This window comes from Jaculus jaculus, chromosome 19 (genome assembly GCF_020740685.1).
Source record: "Jaculus jaculus isolate mJacJac1 chromosome 19, mJacJac1.mat.Y.cur, whole genome shotgun sequence".
NCBI lineage: Eukaryota > Metazoa > Chordata > Mammalia > Rodentia > Dipodidae > Jaculus > Jaculus jaculus.
In genome coordinates, this window is record NC_059120.1 from 55,630,723 (window position 1) to 55,650,206 (window position 19,484).

Here is a 19,484-nt window from a genome sequence, read left to right on the forward strand (position 1 = left end):
CTACATACTGAATTCCACGTCAGCCTGGGCTAGAGTGAGATCCTACCTCGAAAAGCCAAAAACGAAACGGCAGCTCCAGGTTCAGTGAGAGACTCAATCTCTCAAGAAAATAAAGTGGGGAGGGGGGCTGGAGTGAATTCCAGGTCAGCTTAGACTAGAACAAGACCTTATCTCGGGAAAAAAAAATCCCCAAGTAGGTGTAAAATTAATAAAACTTAAAAAAATAATAGAAGCCAGATATAGTGATGCACGCTTTTAATCTCAGCATTTAGAAGATAGAAGTAGGAGGATTGCCATGGGTTTGAGGCCACTCTGCAACTACATAGTGAATTCCAGGTCAGCCTGGGTAGAGCAAGACCCTACCTGGAATAACAAAAAAAAAAAAAAAAAAAATAGGGGGGGATGGGGAGATGGCTTAGTGGTTAAGGCACTTGCCTGCAAAGCCAAAGGACCCAGGTGGTTTGATTCCTCAGGACCCATGTTAGCCAGCTGCACTGGGTAGCACATGCTTCTGGAGTTCGTTTGCAGTGGCTGGAGGTCCTGGCACATCCATTCTCTCTCTCTATCTGCCTCTTTCTCTCTCTCTCTCAAATAAATAAATAACTAAAACAATAAATAAATATTTTTTTTAAAAGCCAGCCTTGGTTTCCCATCAGGAATAGATGGTAAGACCCTATTGCTGAAGACTCCACATACTTGGGCTGTAAGGCCACTGAGAAATCCTGCTGGATCTGAGCTGATAACCTCCTCCATGTAGACCAGCTGACAGAAAGCTGAAAGAAGCCATTCTGCATGCAGTTCAATGAGAGAAAGAGATACCACCAGTGAAGATACTCAACAGTGGACACTGCATGCCTTATAATTGGCCAGCCAGGCCAAATGAGCCAATGGGTGCAATAGTGGCACATCTATCATGGTGGAAACCAACTGCCCTCTAATTGGACTGGAGGCCCACTCCATGGGGGGGAAATACATCCCTGATACTGAAAACTTAAAACAGGGCTAGTCATGAGCCCTAAGGGTGTAGCATCTGCCGATGTCTGGATAAATGTTTATACTCTGCTTATCAAACTGCCCAGTAAGCACTTCTCTTAATATCCATACCTTTATATCAAGGCTACTCTCACTTTGGGTAGAAAATCTTCTCTTTTCAGATGGCAGTGACCTTAGGACTATCATAGTGCTGGAAAGAAGTGACTGGAGTACTGAGTAACATCTTGAACACAACTTCCAAGGCTCAGGGTCTAATGTGGAAGAGGTGGCGGAAAGAATGTAAGAGCCAAAGGAAGGGTAGGACTCCTTACAACGTGTCCCTCCAGACACAAAATGGCCTGGATACCCATGACCTCACAGTGCCTGACACTACCTACACAAGACCATCACAAGAGGAGGAAAAGATCATGACATCAAAATAAAAGACAGACTGATTAAGTTGGGGAGGGGAAATGATGGAGAATGGAATTTCAAAGGGGAAAAGTGGGGGAGAGGGAGGGTATTACCATGGGTTATTTTTTATAATCATGGAAAACAATAAAATTGAGAGGGGAAAAAATAGCCTGGTGTAGCGGCACATGCCTTTAATTTCGATACTCGGGAAGCAAAGGTTAGAGAATCACTGTGAGTCTCTCTGCTAGCCTGGAACTGTAGAGTGAGTTCCAGGTCAGCCTGGACTACAGTGAGATCCTACCTCAAAAACAACAAGAAAAGATAATAATAGTAGTAAAATAAATGAAAAGGGAGGAGCTGGGGAGATGGCTTAGTAAGTAAAACGCTTGTTGTACAAGCATGAAAACCTGAGCCTGATCTCTGGAAACCCTGGAAACTGGCGTGGTGGGTGTGGTGCCATATGTCCATAATCGCAGGGTTTTTGTGTGGTGTGTGTGTGTGTGTGTGTGTGTGTGTGTGTTTTGTTTTTCGAGGTAGGGTCTCACTCTAACTTTAGGCTGATGTGGAATTTACTACATAGTCTCAGGGTGGCCTCGAACTCATGGCGATTCTACCTCTGCCTCTCAAGTGCTGGTATTAAAGGCGGGCGCCACCAGCTTCAAAATCCCAGTTTTGCATGCAATTTGGGAGGCAGAAACAGGAGTGTCTTGGGAGCTCATGGGCCAGCGAGGCCAGCATATGCAGTGGACAAACAAGATGGAAGGCTTGGGGACTGACGTCCAGACTGTCCCCTGGCCTCCACGCTCACACCACGGCACGTGCACCTTCATGCACTCACTCAAACACACACATACAAAGATTTTGTTCGCAGTGGCTGGTGGCCCTGGCATGCCCATTCTCTCTCTCTCTCTCTCTCTCTCTCTCTGCCTCAAATAAATAAATAAAATATATTTTAAAAAATATCAAGAGCTGGAGAGATGGCTTAGCAGTTAAGGGGTATGTCTGTGAAGCCTAAGGACCCAGGTTCCATTCTCCAGGTCCCATGTAAGCCAGATGCACATGCGTCTGCAGTTCGTTTGCAGTGGCTGGAGGCCCTGGTGCACCCATTCTGTCTCTATCTCTCCCTCCCTCTGTCTCAAATAAATAAATAAAGTAGATAAATTTTTTAAAAATGTAAAAAAGAAATCAAGCATGCTGTGCATAGTGGCGAACATCTTAATCCCAGAGGTAGGAGGCTTGCTGTGAGTTTGTGGCCACCCTGAGACTACAGAGTGAATTAATTCCAGGTTAGCCTAGACTAGAGTGAGACCCTACCTTTTTTTTTTTTAATTTTTATTAGCATTTTCCATGATTATAAAAAAATCCCTTGTTAATTCCCTCCCTCCCCCCCACTTTCTCCTTTGAAATTCCATTCTTCATCATATTACCTCCCCATAACAATCATTGTACTTACATATATACAATATCAACTTATTAAGTACCCTCCTCCCTTCCTTTCTCTTCCCTTTATGTCTCCTTTTTAACTTACTGGCCTCTGCTACCAAGTATTTTCATTCTCACACATAAGCCCAGTCATCTCCTACCTTGAAAATCAAACACACAAACAAAACAATCAAGCAGCCTCTCACACAGGTCTTTGAGTTAGAGGACACATTCTGTCAAGAAATGCCTGATTCTGGGCTAGAGAGATGGCTTAGCGGTTAAAGGCACTTGCCTAAGGACCCAAGTTTGATTCTCTAGTACCCATTTATGCCAGATGCACAAGGTGGCCCATGAGTCTGGAATTCATTTGCAATGGCTGGAGGCCCTGGCTCACCCATTCTCTTTCCCTAAGTAAGCAAATAAATGTTTTTTTGTTTGTTTGTTTTTCGAGGTAGGGTCTCACTCTAGCTCAGGCTGACCTGGAATTCACTCTGTAGTCTCAGGGTGGCCTCGAACTCACGGTGATCCTCCTACCTCTGCCTCCCAAGTGCTATGATTAAAGGCATGCTCTGCTACACCCAGCTTCCGTATTTTATTTTATTTTCTCATGCTATGTCTTCAAGATCCGGCGTATTTCACATGTCTAACACAGCCACATTTCAAGCCCATTTACAAACCAAGGGGAGTGTGGAAACCATCCTGGCAATGCAGCTCCAGAGATTCCACATTAGCTTGTCTTCATGTCGGGGTGGGAAGAGACCAGCCATAGCCAACAGGAACTACCACTTTTGGGTAACCTCTGCTTGCTGGAAATAGCAGTTCTGACAGATGGCAGCTTATCTTCCTCTCGCTATTAACTCTCTCTCTCTCTCTCTCTCTCTCTCTCTCTCTCTCTCCTCAAAACAGAAAAACAACCCAAAGGATTACTCACCCTGACAGGGTTCCTGGGAAAATGATTATAGCCTGCTGCCTAATCTACCTGTTTCCTGGTTTGGGAACTGGCAACATTCTGTCTTTTCTGGGCGAGGTAGAGGCTGGCCACAGAGAGCTTCCTCCTTGGTCTAATGCTGAGCTTGTTCTCATACAACTTTTTTTTCTTAAGGTAGAGTTTCACTCTAATCCAGGCTGACCTGGAATTCACTATGGAGTCTCAGGCTGGCCTCGAACTCACAGTGATCCTCCTAACTCTGCCTCCCGAGTGCTGGGATTAAAGGCGTGCACCATCATGCCTGGCTTCATGTTACTTTTGTTGTTGTTGTTGTTGTTTTTCTTTCTTTTCCACCCCACTCCCCCGCCGAGAGAGAGTCTCCCTCTATCCCAGGCTGACCTGGAATGCACTGTGTATTCTCAGGCTGGCCTCGAACTCGTGACCCTCCTACCTCTGCCTCCCCCGAGTGCTGGGATTAAAAGCGTGTGCCACCACGCTGGGCTTCATGCTACTTTTCTTGGTGTTCAGGGCAGTTGCTCACAGATGGAAACCCTTCTGGGGTTCTGTCTCTGGCCTCTCAAGAGACCTCTGCGGGGACCTCTCCGCGGGCGTGAAAGCTGGAGGGTGTATTGACAGAGAGGCTCCCGCCCTTTCCAGGCGGCTATTTTCAGCTCTGTTGCTTTATGTCTCGCTCACACTTCTTAATTACATACTGGAAGAACAAATCTTCCAGACCAATTCCCTGTCTCCTTCCTTATTCAATCGGGACTGGAAGAAATAATTTAGAATTTATGAGGATCCCGGGGTGAAGAGAAAATTAATCTTTCTAAGGAAGTTAGTCTAAGAAGGGAAACTCTGCCAGTGTGTTCTGCACACAGCATGCTCTGGGGTTCGTTCATGTTGTTTGAAGACTCTAAGATTCCAATATCTAGTGTCTGTCTACAGGACAGATGGAGCAGTTGGCTTCTGGGCCGGTGGAAAGAGCAGCAACCCAGACCTTCAGAACCGGGCTTGTGCCCAAGCCAGGAACTTGGAGACTTTCATTCAGAACCCCCCCCCCCATTTTATTTTCTTCTTTCTTTTTGATTTTTTGAGGTACGGTCTTGCTCTAGGCCAGGCTGACCTGGAATTCACTGTGTAATCTCAGGGTGGCCTCGAACTCACCATGAGCCTCTACCTCTGCCTCCCAAGTATGTGATTAAAGGCGTGCACTACCACGCCCAGCCTTAATTTTTTTTTTAATATTTTTATTTACTTGAGAGAGGGAGGGAGAGAATGAACACTCCAGGGTCCCCTGCCACTGCAAACACATTCCTGATGCATGTGCCACCTTGTGCATCTGGCTTATGTGGGTCCTGGGGATCGAACCTAGGTCCTTTGACTTTGCAGACAAGTGTCTTAACTGCTAAACCATCTCCCCAGCCCAATTTAATATATATATGGCTTATGTGGGAACTGGGGAATTGAACCTGGGTCTTTTAAATATTTATTTCAGAGAAAGAGAGGCAGCAGGTAGAGTTAGAATGGGCACAGCAGGGCTTCCAGCCACTGCAAACAAAAATCACACACATGTGCCCCCTTGTGCATCTGGCTTGTGTGGGTACTGGGGAGTCAAACCAGGGTCCTTTGGTTTTCCTGGCAAGCACCTTAACTGCTAAACCATCTCTCCAGCACCCCCCCTTTTTTTTTTTTTTTTTGTTTTTTCGAGGTAGGGTCTCAGTCTACCCCAGGCTGACCTGGAATTCACTATGGATTTTCAGGGTGGCTCAAACTCATGGCAATCCTCCTACCTCTGCCTCCCAAGTGCTGGGATTAAAGGCCTGTGCCACCACACCCGGATAAACTCTTTTTTTTCTTTTTATTTGTTTGGTTTTTCGAGGTAGGGTCTCACTCTAGCCCAGGAGGACCTTGAAGTTCACTGTGTCTTTTTTTTTTGTTTTGTTTTGTTTTTTTCTAGTTTGTTCTAGAGCTAAGAAAAATAAAACACAGGGCTGGAAAGATGGCTTAGCCGTTAAGGCACTTGCCCAAAGATTCAGGTTCAATTCCCCACTACCCATGTAAAGCCAGATGTACAAGGTGGCACATGAATCTGGAGTTTGTTTGCAGTGGCTAGAGGCCCTGGCTCACCCATTCTTTCTCTCTCTTTCTGCTTCTTTCTCTGTCTCAAATAAATAAAACATAAAAATAAAGAAGCAGGCCGTGGTGGCACACCCCTTTAACCTCTGCACTCACTCAGGAGGCACAGGTAGGAGGATCACCGTGAGTTCTCGAGACCACCGTGAGACGACATAGTGAATTCCAGATCACCCTTGGCTAGAGCCAGATTTTACCTCATAACCCCTACCACCAAAAAAAAATAATAAAATAAAAACACTTCTTGAAGTTGAATAAAGTCAAAAGAAGAGCTCATTTCATGGATAATTTCAGAAATCAAACCGCAAATCTGGGAAAGGCAGGCGGTGTTTGGGGAGCCTCCACTCCACTTCTCAGCCAATGACCCGGCGGGGGCGTGGCCTCTCCGCGCGGGGGCGTGGCCTCTCTGCGCGGGGGCGGGGCCTCTCTACCCCGCGGCCCGTCGCCTTGACGACCGCAGCAAGATGGCGCAGCTACCGCACCGAGGGCTGGGGCCGGAGCCCGGGGTCCTGAGCCCCGAGCAACGGGAGGAGCTCCGAAACTTCAAGGTGAGTTGGCCGCGTCTCCTTTAAAGTGCAGCTCCTGGGACAGGAGCGGGGTTCCTGAGAGAAAAGAAGCGGGGTGCCAGGCTCCCTCCGGACACCCCAGGACCCTGGCCTGTCGAGGTTGGAAAGCTCCGGGATTACTGAGTAGGATCTGGCCGGAGGGAAGACCGGGCTGAAGACATAGCTATTACCTGGCCCGAGCCCTGACTTCCATCCCCACAGCCGGGTTTGTTTGATGGCAGAGACCCAGCACTGGGTAAGTGGAGGCAAGGAGAGGATCAGGAGTTCAAGGTCATCATCGGGCACATAGCGAGTTCAAAGCCAGCCTGGATTACTTGAGACCCCCGTTTCAAAAGCAAAATGAGCGGTGGTGGGGTGAGGCTGGAGAGTTGTCTCAGAGGTTAAAGCGCTTGCCTGCAAAGCCTAAGGACCCGGGTTCGATTCTCCAGTACTAATACCAACATAAGCCAGATGCACAAGGTGGCACTTGCATTTGGAGTTTGTTTGCAGCGGCTAGAGGCCCTGGCCACCCATTCTCTTCCTCTCTCTCCCTCTTTTATTTATTTATTTTTATTTGAGAGAGAGAGAGACTGGGCATGCCAGGCCCTTCAGCCACTGCAAATGAACTCCAGCTGCGTGCCCCATCTTGTGCATCTGGCTTACTTGGGTCCTGGGGAATCTAACTTGGACCATTGAGCTTCACAAGCAAGCGCCTTAACCGCTAAGCCATCTCTCCAGCCCCTCTCTCTTTCTCTCCCTCTTAGTCTCCCCCTCTCTCAAACAAATAAGATATTTTTAAAAAAGAAAGAAATGGGCCAAAATACAACAAGTTGGACACAAGTTCAATAATAGTTCAAGAATTTACCAACCTCAGTCAAGACCCCTAAGGCCGAGCAGAAAGCAGACTGGGAATATAGTCTGTACAAAGATGGGCAGCCTGAGCTAGAGTGAGACCCTACCTCAAAAAAAAAAAAAAAAAAAAAAAGATGGAGGGCTGGAGAGATGGCTTAGCGGTTAAGTGCTTGTCTGTGAAGCCTAAGGACACTGGTTCGAGGCTCGATTCCCCAGGACCCACGTTAGCTAGATGCATAAGGGGGCACATGTGTCCGGAGTTCATTTGCAGTTCATTGAGTTCATTGGCTGGAGGTGGAGCGTCCATTCTCCTCTCTCTCTCTCTGTCGCTCTCAAATAAATAAATAAAAATAAACCAAAAAAATTAAAAAAAAAAAAAGATGGGCCTCCTCGGCTTCCCTTCAGATTGTGGGTGTGACCCTCGGTTCTTTCCCCCCAGATCCAGACTCGGATTGCCAATGAGAAGTACCTGCGGACCCACAAGGAAGTGAGGCTGCTCATAAGCAGCTTCTTCAGGTTGGCGGCGGGTGTCCTCATGGCACTTGGGCAGCTGGTGAAAATGGTCCCGGGTCTTCTTTAGACATTCCCTGAGGCAGGAGAGTGAGTGTTCAAGGGAGCCCATGCTGGGCTCCGAGGACATACCCCCAAAGCAGCAGCAACAAAACCACTCCAGATTGCTTTGAACTTTATTTATTTATTTATTTTTTTAAATAATTATGGGCTGGAGAGATGGCTTAGCGGTTAAGCGCTTGCCTGTGAAGCCTAAGGACCCCGGTTCGAGGTTCCGTTCCCCAGGTCCCACGTTAGCCAGAGGCACAAGGGGGCGTACGCGTCTGGAGTTCGTTTGCAGAGGCTGGAAGCCCTGGCGCACCCATTCTGTCTCTCTCCCTCTATCTGTCTTTCTCTTTGTGTCTGTCGCTCCCAAATAAATAAATAAAAAAAAATTAAAAAAAATACTTAATTAGCTGGGCATTGTGGCGCACACCTTTAATCCCAGCACTTGAGAGGCAGAGGTAGGAGGATTTGCTGTGAGTTTGAGGCCACCCTGAGACTACAGACTGAATTCCAGGTCAGCCTGAGCTAGAGTGAGACCCTACCTCGAAAAACAAAACCAGACACGCAGGCCCCTTTGTGCATCTGGTCCTGGGGAATTGAACCTGGGTCCTTTGGCTTTGCAGGCAAACATCTTAACCACTAAGCCATCTCTCCAGCCCCTAGTTTTTTTTTTTTGTTTGTTTTGAGGTAAGGTCTCGCTCTAGCCTAGGTGGACCTGGGATTCACTATGGAGGCTCAGGGTGGCTTGAACTCACAGTGATCCTCCTACCTCTGCCTCCCAAGTGCTGGAATTAAAGGCGTGCGCCACCATGCCTGGCTGGACTTTTTAAATGTTAGGAAATACCCTGTGTTGAACTTTTTCTAATGCTGGGATTTGTAGCACTGAGGATTTTCTTCAGTTATCTCTAAATTCTATAAAATACTGGCGGCTGTTCCTTACAGATCTTCACTGTTCTATGTCAAAAGTGTAATCTTTCCTTTCTTCCTATCTCTTCTTTTGGATACTGGCCAAGAGCCAACACATGCTTGCCTGACACTGAGATTTCTCACTGTTTCTCAATAAATTTCCTAATGCTGTAGTACATATGTATTTTTGCTGGGTGTGGTGGCGTACACCTTTAATCCCAGCACTTGGGAGGCAGAGATAGGAGGATACCATGAGTTCAATGCCACCCTAAGAGTTCAAAATGAGTTCTAGATCAGCCTGGGCTAGAGCGAGATCCTATCTTGAAAACAAACTATATTATTTGAGAGAGAGAAAGAGGAAGATACAGAGAATGGGCACACCAAGGCTTCCAGCCACTGCAAACAAACTCCAGACATGTGTGCCACCTTGTGCATCTGCGTTATGTGGGTCCTAGGGAATTGAACCTGGGTCCTTTGGCTTTGCAGGCAAGCATCTTAATCATTCCATCTCTCCAGTCCCTTCTTTTTTAAAAAAAAAAAAAATTTTTAGCTGGGTGTGGTGGCGCATGCCTTTAATCCCTATACTCGGGAGGCAGAGGTAGGAGGATCACTCTGAGTTCGAGGCCACCCTGAGACTACATAGTGATTCCAGGTCAGCCTAGACTAGAGTGAAACCCTACCTCAAAAAAAAAATAATAATAATTTTTGGTTATTTATTTGAGTGCGGGAAAGTCCAGTGTATTTCACATGTCTAACACAATCACAGTTCAAGTGCTTCAGAACCAAGGGACCATCGTGGCTAGTGAGATACAGATTTTAAAATCTGAACTCTGGGGATCAAACTCATGTTATCAAGGAGCCCAGGCATGGGGGCTTGTGCCTGTCATCTAGTACTGGAGGCAGAGGTGGGAAGAGTGTGAGATCAATGCCAGCCTGGTTTTCCAATGTGGCCTGGAGCAGGCTCTCCCCCACCCTAACGCCATTGGATTTCTGCCTGACACTTACAAGGCTCAGAACTCAGAACGGTGCAGCTGCAATGGATGGGAACGACATTCATCTCAAATTTTGTTTGGCTTTACACAGGTCAGCTAGGTTGAAGCGATGATGATGAAGGTGCTGCCATCATTTCCATCAGCAGCAGCAGTCACCAAACTGTCGTCAGTCTTCCATTCCTGTTACTGGTCCAGTGGGCCAAGCTGGTGGGGTTGTGAGTGTCCAATACCTACACTGCGTTTGGCACCTTATTACCCCTTTGCTGACCCTCCCAAGAGTTCTATAAAAGTTAGCCAGGGGCTGGAGCAATGGTTTAGTGGTTAAGGCACTTGCCTGCGAAGCCTAAGGACCCAGGTTTGATTCCCCAGGTCCCATGTAAGCCAGCTGCACAAGATGGCACATGTGTCTGGAATTCATTTGCTGTGGCTAGAGATCCTGGTGTGCCCATTCTCTCTCTTTCTCAAACTTAAAAACATGTTTTTAAAAAAAGCCAGGCGATCTTCCTACCTCTGCCTCCTAAGTGCTGGCATTAAAGACGTATGCCACCATGCCTAGCTGTTCACCTTTTTTTTGTTGTTTGCTTTTTTGGAGGTGGGTCCATCTTATTTTACCCTTTCTTCTAAAGAGAAATGAAGGGTATGGTGGTGCATTCCTTTAATCTCAGCACTTGGGAGGCTGAGGTAGGAGGATCATTGTGAATTCGAGGACAGCCTGGAAGGAGGGTGGGTGTCTGGGCCTGGCCATTGCAGGGACAATGCTGGGAACCTTCCTTTTCCCTTGCTGTCCCCCTTCCAAGGCCAGAGGAGCCTTTTCTTTTGCTGTCCTTGCAGCGGTCCCTCATGAACTTTTCCCAAACCCTTTTAGACCCTTTTCTGGGGTACAGTGGGTAGTGTTTGGAGTGCAAGTGGTTTTTTTGTTGTTCTTTTCTTTAAAAATATTTCAATTTTATATATTTATTTGAGAGAGAGACATACAGAAATAGGCAAGTAGAGAGAGAGATAGAATGGGCGCACCAGGGCCTCCAGCCACTGCAAACAAACTCCAGATTTGTGTACCCCCTTGTACATCTGGCTTGTGAGGGTCCTGTGGAGTCAAACATGGGTCCTTTGGCTTTGCAGGCAAGTGCCTTAACCACTAAGCAATCTCTCCAGCCCTTCTTTTCTTTTCTTTTCTTTTTTTTTGAATGAAACCCAGCCTCTTTAAATTTATTTTATTTGAGATAGAGAAAGAGAGAATGGCGTGTCAGGGCCTCCAGCTGCTGCAAGTGCGCTCCAGATGTATGTGCCATCTTGTGCATCTGGCTTATGTGGGTCCTGGGGAATCAAATCTGGGTCCCTTGGCTTTCCAGGCAAGTGTCTTTACCCCTGAGCCATCCCTCCAGCCCCAATGTTCGTTCTTCATTTTTTTTTCAAGGTAGGGTCTCACTCTAGCCCAGGCTGACCTGGAATTCACTATGGAGTCTCAGGGTGGCCTCAATCTTTTGGCGCTCCTCCTACCACTGCTTCCCAAGTGCTGGGATTAAAGGCATGTGCCACCACGCCTGGTTTGCAATGTTCTTTTTAATATAGTATTTGCAAGAAGAGAGAGTGTGCATGCCAGGGCCTCTGTTCTCTGCAGAGAAACTTCAGATGCATGTTCCACTTTGTGCATCTGGCTTTGCATGGGTATTGGGGAATCGAACCCTGGGCCAGCAGGCTTTACAAGCAAGCACCTTTGACTGCTAACCCATCTCCCCAGCTCAGGGTTTGCTTTTGTTCATTGCAATTATGTTATTTCCTTTATTTTTATTTTTAAATTAAAAAAATTATTTTTGTTTGAGACAGACAGAGGGAGAGAGAAAGAAAGAGAACAGGCATACCAGCCACTGCAAACAAACTTCAAATGCATGTGCCACCTTGTGCATCTGGTTTACCTGAGTCCTTAGGCTTTACAGGCAAGCTCTTTAACTGCCCTAGCTTTAAAATTTTTTTAAAATATTTTATTTTTACTTATGGGGGGGGAGAGAATGGGTGCACCAGGGCATCTCTCTGCTGCAGAGGAACTCCAGACACATGTGCTACCATATGCATCTGGCCTACATGAGTAATTATCAGGATGAGCTAGAAGGAGAAGCAAAATTATTATTGAAGTTCTTTCTGGGTGAGGGAGACCTTGGCCAAATTATTAACCTTTGGAAGGCTTGTTTTCTTTACATATAAAATGGGGATATAATTGCCATTTTATAGGGACATTGTAAAGCAAGATAATATTAGTATGCTTTATGAAACATAAACCTTGGAAGACATTTTCAGCATTTTAGTGGCATTGGGTTGAGGGGAATTACGGAGTCTGTGTGCTGTACCCTAGGGCTATAACCCATCTGAAGCCCATTTTGTCAGCTTTGATTATCGTGTCCCTGCCCCCCCTTCCCATGGGAATCCGAAGGTAGCCTTCCTCAGAACATGTGGGGGGGCTTGTCGGCCCAGTGCACATCTTGGTGGCTGGGCACGTGCTCATGCCTCCTGCCCTGGCCGGGTCCTGCTTCTGTGAGTGTCTGGTGAATCTGTGTGGCACTGGACATAATGGCTCTTTTGTGACATGGGCTGTGCCTGGTACTGTGCGTGTGGTATTGTGACTTGGGTGTTCTGTTGCTCCTTCCATATGGCCTGAGTTGGAAATAAAATAAAATAAAACCCTGCCAGGAATGAGAGGCTTTGTGTGCGGGCCCTGGTTTGCTGGCTCCTGGGTTGGGTGCACTTTGGGAAGCTCAGAACAGGGCAGTGGCCACAGACTGTCGTACACCCCCTTTACCTCCTGCCCTGTCCTTTAATGTTTTCCAGAGAAATCTTTCTGAAAAGACCAGATGACGTTCTAGAATTTGCTGCAGGTAAGTAAGGAAGTATCGATTTGGGGTATCAGGAACCCTATGCAAGAAATATGGCCAGGGTTTTAGATGTGGACAAGCCCAGGATTCTCCCCGTGTTGTCTGCCGTCCCCCTTCACTTGGTGTCCCCCATGGGAGCTGTTTTCACTCCACATGTCCTCAAAATGAGGCCGCATAGGAAATGAGGCAGAACTTCCTCCAGGTAAGGATTAAAGATTTTGAGGTTCCCAAAGGGCTGCCTTCTCTGCAGGAGTCTTAAAGAGGTTCCTGACCCTTGCTGCACATTAGAACCATCTGGGGAGCTTTTAAAAAATACTGGTGCTCAGGCCCCCCCTAGAGATTTTTATTTAATTAGTCTGGGGTGGGGCCCGGCGTCCACAGTTTTAAAGGCTCCCCAGGTGATTCTAATGGAGTTGGCTACGGAGAGGGCATGAGGTCAAATGGTCTAGAGCCGAGGGGAGGTGCTGGGCGGTTTCTTGGGTGCGGTTTCTCCCTGGGAGCTGGTCGCATTCTAAGGACGTCTTTGCTGCCACAGCAGATGCTGCCGACTCGCATGCTGTGGGTGTATCAAACCCGCCTCTGTCGTCACGCTGCTGAGCCTGGCTCTTCTCGCACAGGGTATTCTCAGAGAAGGCGTATATTTCAGACACAAGAGCTGGCAAGCTGAATGGAGCCAAGAATAATATTTGGCATTTATTTGGGTCCCAACGTGGGTCTGGAGTAGAAAACTAAGGCTCCTGGGGTGTCAGGCAGGCCACGAGTCCGCAGCCTGTGCTGCCCCCACGCGCCCTGCCCGGGCTGGTTTCAGCAGCTCTGACGTGGGCAGCTGTCCTGGGCACTTGCTGCGTCTTAAAGCGGGTGCTACTCAGCGAGCAAGTGCCACCAGCAGCAAGCCACGGTAACTTTTTAGCAGAGTAAGCTGTCTTTCTCCCAGTCTTTCCCCTTGAGGATAGATGATTTCTTCTTTTTGATTTTCATCCCAGACTATTTCACGGATCCAAGACTTCCCAACAAGATTCACAGGCAGCTGATTCAAGAAAAGAAGGCAGCTTAATTAGCAAAACTGCACTGTTCAGCTGCTGGGAGACGAGATGGAGTCCAGCCCCGGGTGGGTGAAACCCTCACTCTTGTGAAAAGCACAGGCCTATTAGTCCAGGCTGTGAAAACTCAAGAGAAACCAAAGAGCGGTCACTGCAAGTTGCCTGTTTTCCTGATGCTGTTTTGGGGACTTGGGGGCTGTGATGAGAGGCCCAGGGTGGCCCAGCGGGTCCCCGACAGGAGATGGAGAAGGGAAGCCGAGGAGAGTTGCTCATGCCTACAGTCCCACGTGGGAGGCTGAGGTAGGACGACCCCCAGCCTGGGCTACAGAGTGAGTTCCAGGTCAGCCCAGACCTCAAAACATAAGTAAAAATGAGGACGGAAATGAGGGAGTTGGGGATAGAGAGTGTCTGGGAAATGGGAAGGGGACAGTCAGCATCAGGCGGGCTCCTGCAAACGGTTTTCCCCATGACCGTGGTGGACCTCGGTGCAGGTCTGATGCAGTCCAGGAAGCGATGCCCTTTCCTCAACTGCTTTTATGCCTCTCACCTGAGACCATGCTGTGCCCTTAAGGCCACCACACATTTAAAAATTTTTATTTTATTTATTTTTTTGGTTTTTCGAGGTAGGGTTTCACTCTAGCCCAGGCTGACCTGGAATTCACTATGTAGTCACTATGTAGTTTGAGGGTTTCCTCAAACTCTCAGTGATCCTCCTACCTCTGCCTCCCAGGTGCTGGGATTATAGACATGTGCCACCACACCTGGCTTTAATTTTAATCTAATTTTATTTATTTGCGACAGAAGAGGGAGAGAGAAAGAGCATGCCAGGGCTCTTTAGCTGCTGCAAACAAACACCAGATGCATGTGCCACCTTGTGCATCTGGCTTATGTGGGACCTGGAGAATTGAACTTGGGTCCTTAGGGTTTGCAGCAAGTGCCTTAACCACTAAACGATCTCTCCAGTCCCCACCACATTTTTAAAAATCTTATTTATTTGACAGAGAGAGAGAGAAAGGGGGGGGGAGAGGGAGAGAGAGAGAGGGAGGGGGAATGAATGGGCACGCCAGGGTCTCCAGCCACTGCTAACAAACTCCAGACACATACACCACTTTGTGCATCTGGCTTATATGGGTCCTGGGGAATAGAACCAAGGCCCATTTTTTAGTAGGGTCTCGCTGTAGCCTGGTCTGGCCTGGAACTTACTATTGTAGTCTCAGGGTGGCCTTGAACTCATGTATCCTCCTACCTCTGCCTCCCGAGTGCTCTGACTAAAGGTGTGCACTACCATGCCTGGCCCACCATATATTTTTTTAGGTAGTGGAATTCCTAAAACCAAAACCAATCTGAAGGAGGGTTGGGAGGTTCATGCATGCATGCATGCATGTGTGCGTGTGTGTTTTGGGAAAGGCCATACTCCTAATTTAGTGAAGCCATTTCTGTTTTGCAGGGTCATGTGGAGGCCTGAGAGCCATTAGGGTTTCCAAGCTGCATGGGTCCTGTCTGCTGTTGCAAATATCCTCATTAAAGTCAGACCTGCCTGCTTTCTGTCTTAGTCTCACTTGGAGGAAGCAGGACACCTTCCCCGAAGTGTGCACTGACCTGTTAGTGATGCAGGATTTTAGGGTTCAGGGGTCCTCCTAGGCCTGTGAGTCCCAACTTTTGGGTTCTTGACCATTTTAACAAAGAATTGTGAAAACAGACTCTGAGAAGGAGCCGGGCATGGTGGCACATGCCTTTAATCCCAGCACTCAGGAGGCAGAGGTAGGAGGATTGCCATGAGTTCAAGGCCACCCTGAGACTCCATAGTGAATTCCAGGTCAGCCTGGGCTAGAGCGAGACCCTACCTCGAAAAACCAAAATAACAAAACAAAAACAGACAACAAAAAACCAGACTCTGAGAAGGGTAAATGATGAATTATTAAGTTTACTTAGGGAGAAATCATGAATTATAAGGTTTATTATAGGGGAAATTAAGATACAGGGAAGCCAGGAGTCCTGGCGCATGCCTTAATCCCAGCACTTGGGAGGCAGAAGTAGGAGGATTGCCTTGAGTTCTAGGCCAATCCTGAGACTACATAGTGAATTCCAGGTCAGCCTAGACAAGAGGGAGACCCTACTTTGAAAAAAAAATAAAACAAAAAATATCCAAAGAAGGGCTGGAGAGATTGCTTAGTGGTAAGAGCAGTTACTTACAAAACCTAAGGACCCTGGTTCAGTTCCCCAGTACCCACATAAAGCCAGATGTACAAGGTTGCACATCTAGAATTTGTTTGCAGTGGCTGGGGGCCCTGGTGTGTCCATTCCCTGTCTGCTCCCTCTATAAATAAATTTTTTTGTTTGTTTTTTGAGGTAGGGTCTCACTGTTGCCCAGGCTGACCTGGAACTCACTATGTAGTCTCAAGAGTGGCCTAGAACTCATGGTGATCCTCCTACCACTGCCCCAAGTGCTGGGATTAAAGGGGTGCACCACCATGCTTGGCTTTAAATATTTTTATTTATTTGAGAGAAAGAGAGAGAGAGAGAAAGTGGGCATGCCGGGACCTCTAGCCACTGCAAATGAACTCCAGATGCCTGTGCCACCTTGTGCATCTGTCTTACATGGGTCCTAGGGAATTACATTTTGGTCCTTTGGCTTTGTCAGCAAGGACTTTAAATGTTAAGCCATCTTTCCAGCCCACCAATCTTTTTTTTTTTTTTAAATATTATTTATTTATTTATTTATTTGAGAACGACAGACACAGAGAAAGACAGATAAAGGGAGAGAGAGAGAATGGGCGCGCCAGGGCCTCCAGCCTCTGCAAACGAACTCCAGATGCGTGCACCCCCTTGTGCATCTGGCTAACGTGGGACCTGGGGAACCGAGCCTTGAACTGGGGTCCTTAGGCTTCACAGGCAAGCGCTTAACTGCTAAGCCATCTCTCCAGCCCCAATCTTTTTTTAAAAATAATATCTTTATTTCAGAGAAAGAGAGTGGTAGATAAAAGAAGAGAGAATGGGCACACCAGGGCCTCCAGCCACTGCACATGAATTCAGACGCATATACCACTTTGTGCATCTGGCCAATGTGGGTACTGGGGAATTGAACCTGGGTCCTTAGATTTTGCAGGCAAGCACTTTAACTGCTAAGCCGTTTCTCCAGCCCCACCAACCTTCTTTATAAGGATCAGACATCCAATTAGGTTCAGCCTTGTTATCAGACTCAGGTGTGTAAGAAGAGACCTGATTGGTTTGTGGACTCAAGGGACTGACTCAGAGAGGCCTAGCTGAGGAGGAAATAGGAAGTTCTTGCTGGGGCGTGTTCCTGGCAGGCATCTTGGATAAGATGGGCAGATGCAAGTTCCAGTTTTGCCAGGGTGGACAGAATGACATCTCCTTGTTCCCTCTTTGGACTTCAGGCCTTACTCCTGTTTCTCTTTCCTTAGCCACGGACCTGTTTCTCCTCATGGTAGTCAGGGGCTGTTCCCACTCCTGCTGAGCCAAGGAGGTGATGGTGGGGGCCCCGTGAAGACCACAGCTAGTTGTAAGTGACGCTGTCCCTGAGCATGGTACCTCCTGCGTGACATATTGACTATAAGGTGATGATTAACTTTCATTGCCACAGAGGCCATAGCAATAGGCATTGGACTGGAAGGATATCAAGAGAGATTGGTACACACTGAAAACTCACTCCAGGCCATGAATATGATGAGACATGAGCTGAGCTCACAGGTGACTCAGGGAGGTAGTGGACTTTGTTCTTGGGGACTTTTTGGAGCAAGCTGTCCATCCATTGATTGCTGGTGAAGGGGCGGGAGGATGGGCCTCCTGAACTCCTTTCCAGCCTTGGGAGTCCTTCGTGTTTATATCCTTGTTCTCTGGCCTCTGCAATCCATTGGCTCCACTGTATAAAGGACAGCTCACTCAGCATCACCATAGCAACAGAAGCACAGATCAGAGCAGGCATTACTTTATCTTTATGTTCCTAGTCTCTGCTTTCGATGATGCACACCTTTAATCCCAGGATGTAGGAGGATCACCATGCGTTTGAGGCCACCCTGAGACTACACAGTGAATTCCAGATCAGCCTGGGCTAGAGTGAGACCCTTTCTTTTTTTTTTTTTTTTAAGTTTTTTTTTTTATTAATTAATTAATTTATTTATTTGAGAGTGACAGACACAGAGAGAAAGACAGATAGAGGGAGAGAGAGAATGGGCGCGCCAGGGCTTCCAGCCTCTGCAAACGAACTCCAGATGCGTGCGCCCCCTTGTGCATCTGGCTAACGTGGGACCTGGGGAACCGAGCCTCGAACCAGGGTCCTTAGGCTTCACAGGCAAGCGCTTAACCGCTAATCCATCTCTCCAGCCCAGACCCTTTCTTGAAAAAACAAAAACCCCACTTAGTCTCTGCCTTCCTTGTGCCCAGCTGCCATCACCTGTAGTAGGAAAAGGGTAGCAAGACAGGGCATTTAAGGAAGTATTGAGGGGCTAGAGAGATGGCTTAGTGGTCAAGGCGCTTGCCTGCGAAGCCTAAGGACCCAGGTTCAATTCCCCAGTACCCATGTAAGTAAGATAAGCCTGATGTACAAGGTGGTACATAAGTCTGGAGTTTGTTTGCAGTGGCTGGAGGCCTTGGCAGGCCCTTTTTTTTTTTTTTCCCCCAAAAAGGAAGTATTGAGACCACAGAAAGCTCCAGAATGGGATCTAGAGGGAGTGTGTTTGGTTTCATTTTAATAGAGTCTCATTCTGTAGACCAGGCTAGCCTGGAACTCATTCTGTAGACCAGGCTAGCCTCCAGACCCTGATGCAGCCACGAAAGTGCCAGGATGACAGGTGGGGTGAGCTTTGGTGCCTGGTTCTAGAGTTAATTTTTTAAAAATAGATTAATTTTTTAAATTTATTTGACAGAGAAAGAAGGAAAGAGAGAGAATGGGTGCGCCAGGGCCTACAGCCACCGCAAACGAACTTCAGATGCGTGTACCCTCTTGTCCTGCGCCCCTTGTGCATCTAGCTAACGTGGGTCCTGGGGAATGAAACCAAGGTCCTATGACTTTGCAGGCAAACGCCTTAACCGCAAAGCCATCCCTTCAGCCCCCTGGAGTTAAGTGCTTCAGAATTACACTTCCGGGACTCGGACACTGTGAGATCGCCTTCCAAATCCAAATAAAGGAAGCTTGGAGTGGTGGCTCATGTCTGTAATCCCAGCACTGGGGAGGCTGAGGCAACAGGAAGGATTCTGTGAGTTCTAGACCAGCCTGGGCTACAGAGTGGGACTCTGTCACAAGCAGTCCAAACAGAGCCTTTAGCAGAAAGCAGGACTGCACTCAGGCCTTCTTATCAGAACAGCTCTCTCTGAAGGAAGAGGCTGCAAAGATGGGGTCACGAGCAGAGTGGTTTATAAGGTGCCTGAGTGCTATGATACGGAGGAGGGGCATGGCTCGTCCTTGGGAGGTTACCTGATGGAAATAAGGAATGCTTTTTCTATTATTATTTTTGTTTTGAGGTAGGGTCTCACTCTAGCACAGGCTGACCTGGAACTCATCCTGTAGTCCCAGGCTGGCCTTGAACTCACAGCAATCTTCCTACCGCAGCCTCCTGATGAAAGACTTGAGTCAACATGCTGGCTATTTTTTTTTTTTTATCAAGGTAGGGTCGCACTCAAGCTTAGGCTGGCCTCATACTCAGGGTGCTCCTCCTACCTCTGCCTCCCCAGTGCTGGGATTAAAGGCATGTGACACCATGCCAGCTTCCTTTTTTTTTTAAAAAAAAAAAATTTAATTATTTGTTTTATTTTTATGTATTTATTTGAGAGTGACAGACACAGAGAGAGAGGCAGATAGGGAGAATGGGTGTGCCAGGGCCTCTGGCCACTGCAAACAAACTCCA

At 47.5% G+C, this 19,484-nt stretch overlaps 1 protein-coding gene across 2 annotated transcripts; it reads left to right on the forward strand.

The window, feature by feature from the left end:
* Window positions 1–6,316: 6,316 nt before the first annotated feature.
* Window positions 6,317–15,164, forward strand: Riiad1 (regulatory subunit of type II PKA R-subunit domain containing 1). 2 transcript variants are annotated; one of them, XR_006634298.1, is made up of 5 exons: window positions 6,317–6,417; window positions 7,706–7,782; window positions 12,540–12,586; window positions 13,567–13,691; window positions 15,071–15,164. XR_006634298.1 is itself a non-coding variant. In XM_004667050.2 (4 exons), exons 1-4 carry the CDS (start codon window positions 6,334–6,336, stop codon window positions 13,635–13,637), a joined length of 279 nt encoding a protein of 92 aa, XP_004667107.1. In that variant the 5' UTR covers window positions 6,317–6,333; the 3' UTR covers window positions 13,638–13,765. The 2 variants fall into 2 exon arrangements, 1 of the variants encoding a protein (XP_004667107.1); XM_004667050.2 differs by lacking the exon at window positions 15,071–15,164 and having other exon boundaries at window positions 13,567–13,765.
* The last annotated feature ends 4,320 nt before the right edge of the window (window positions 15,165–19,484 follow it).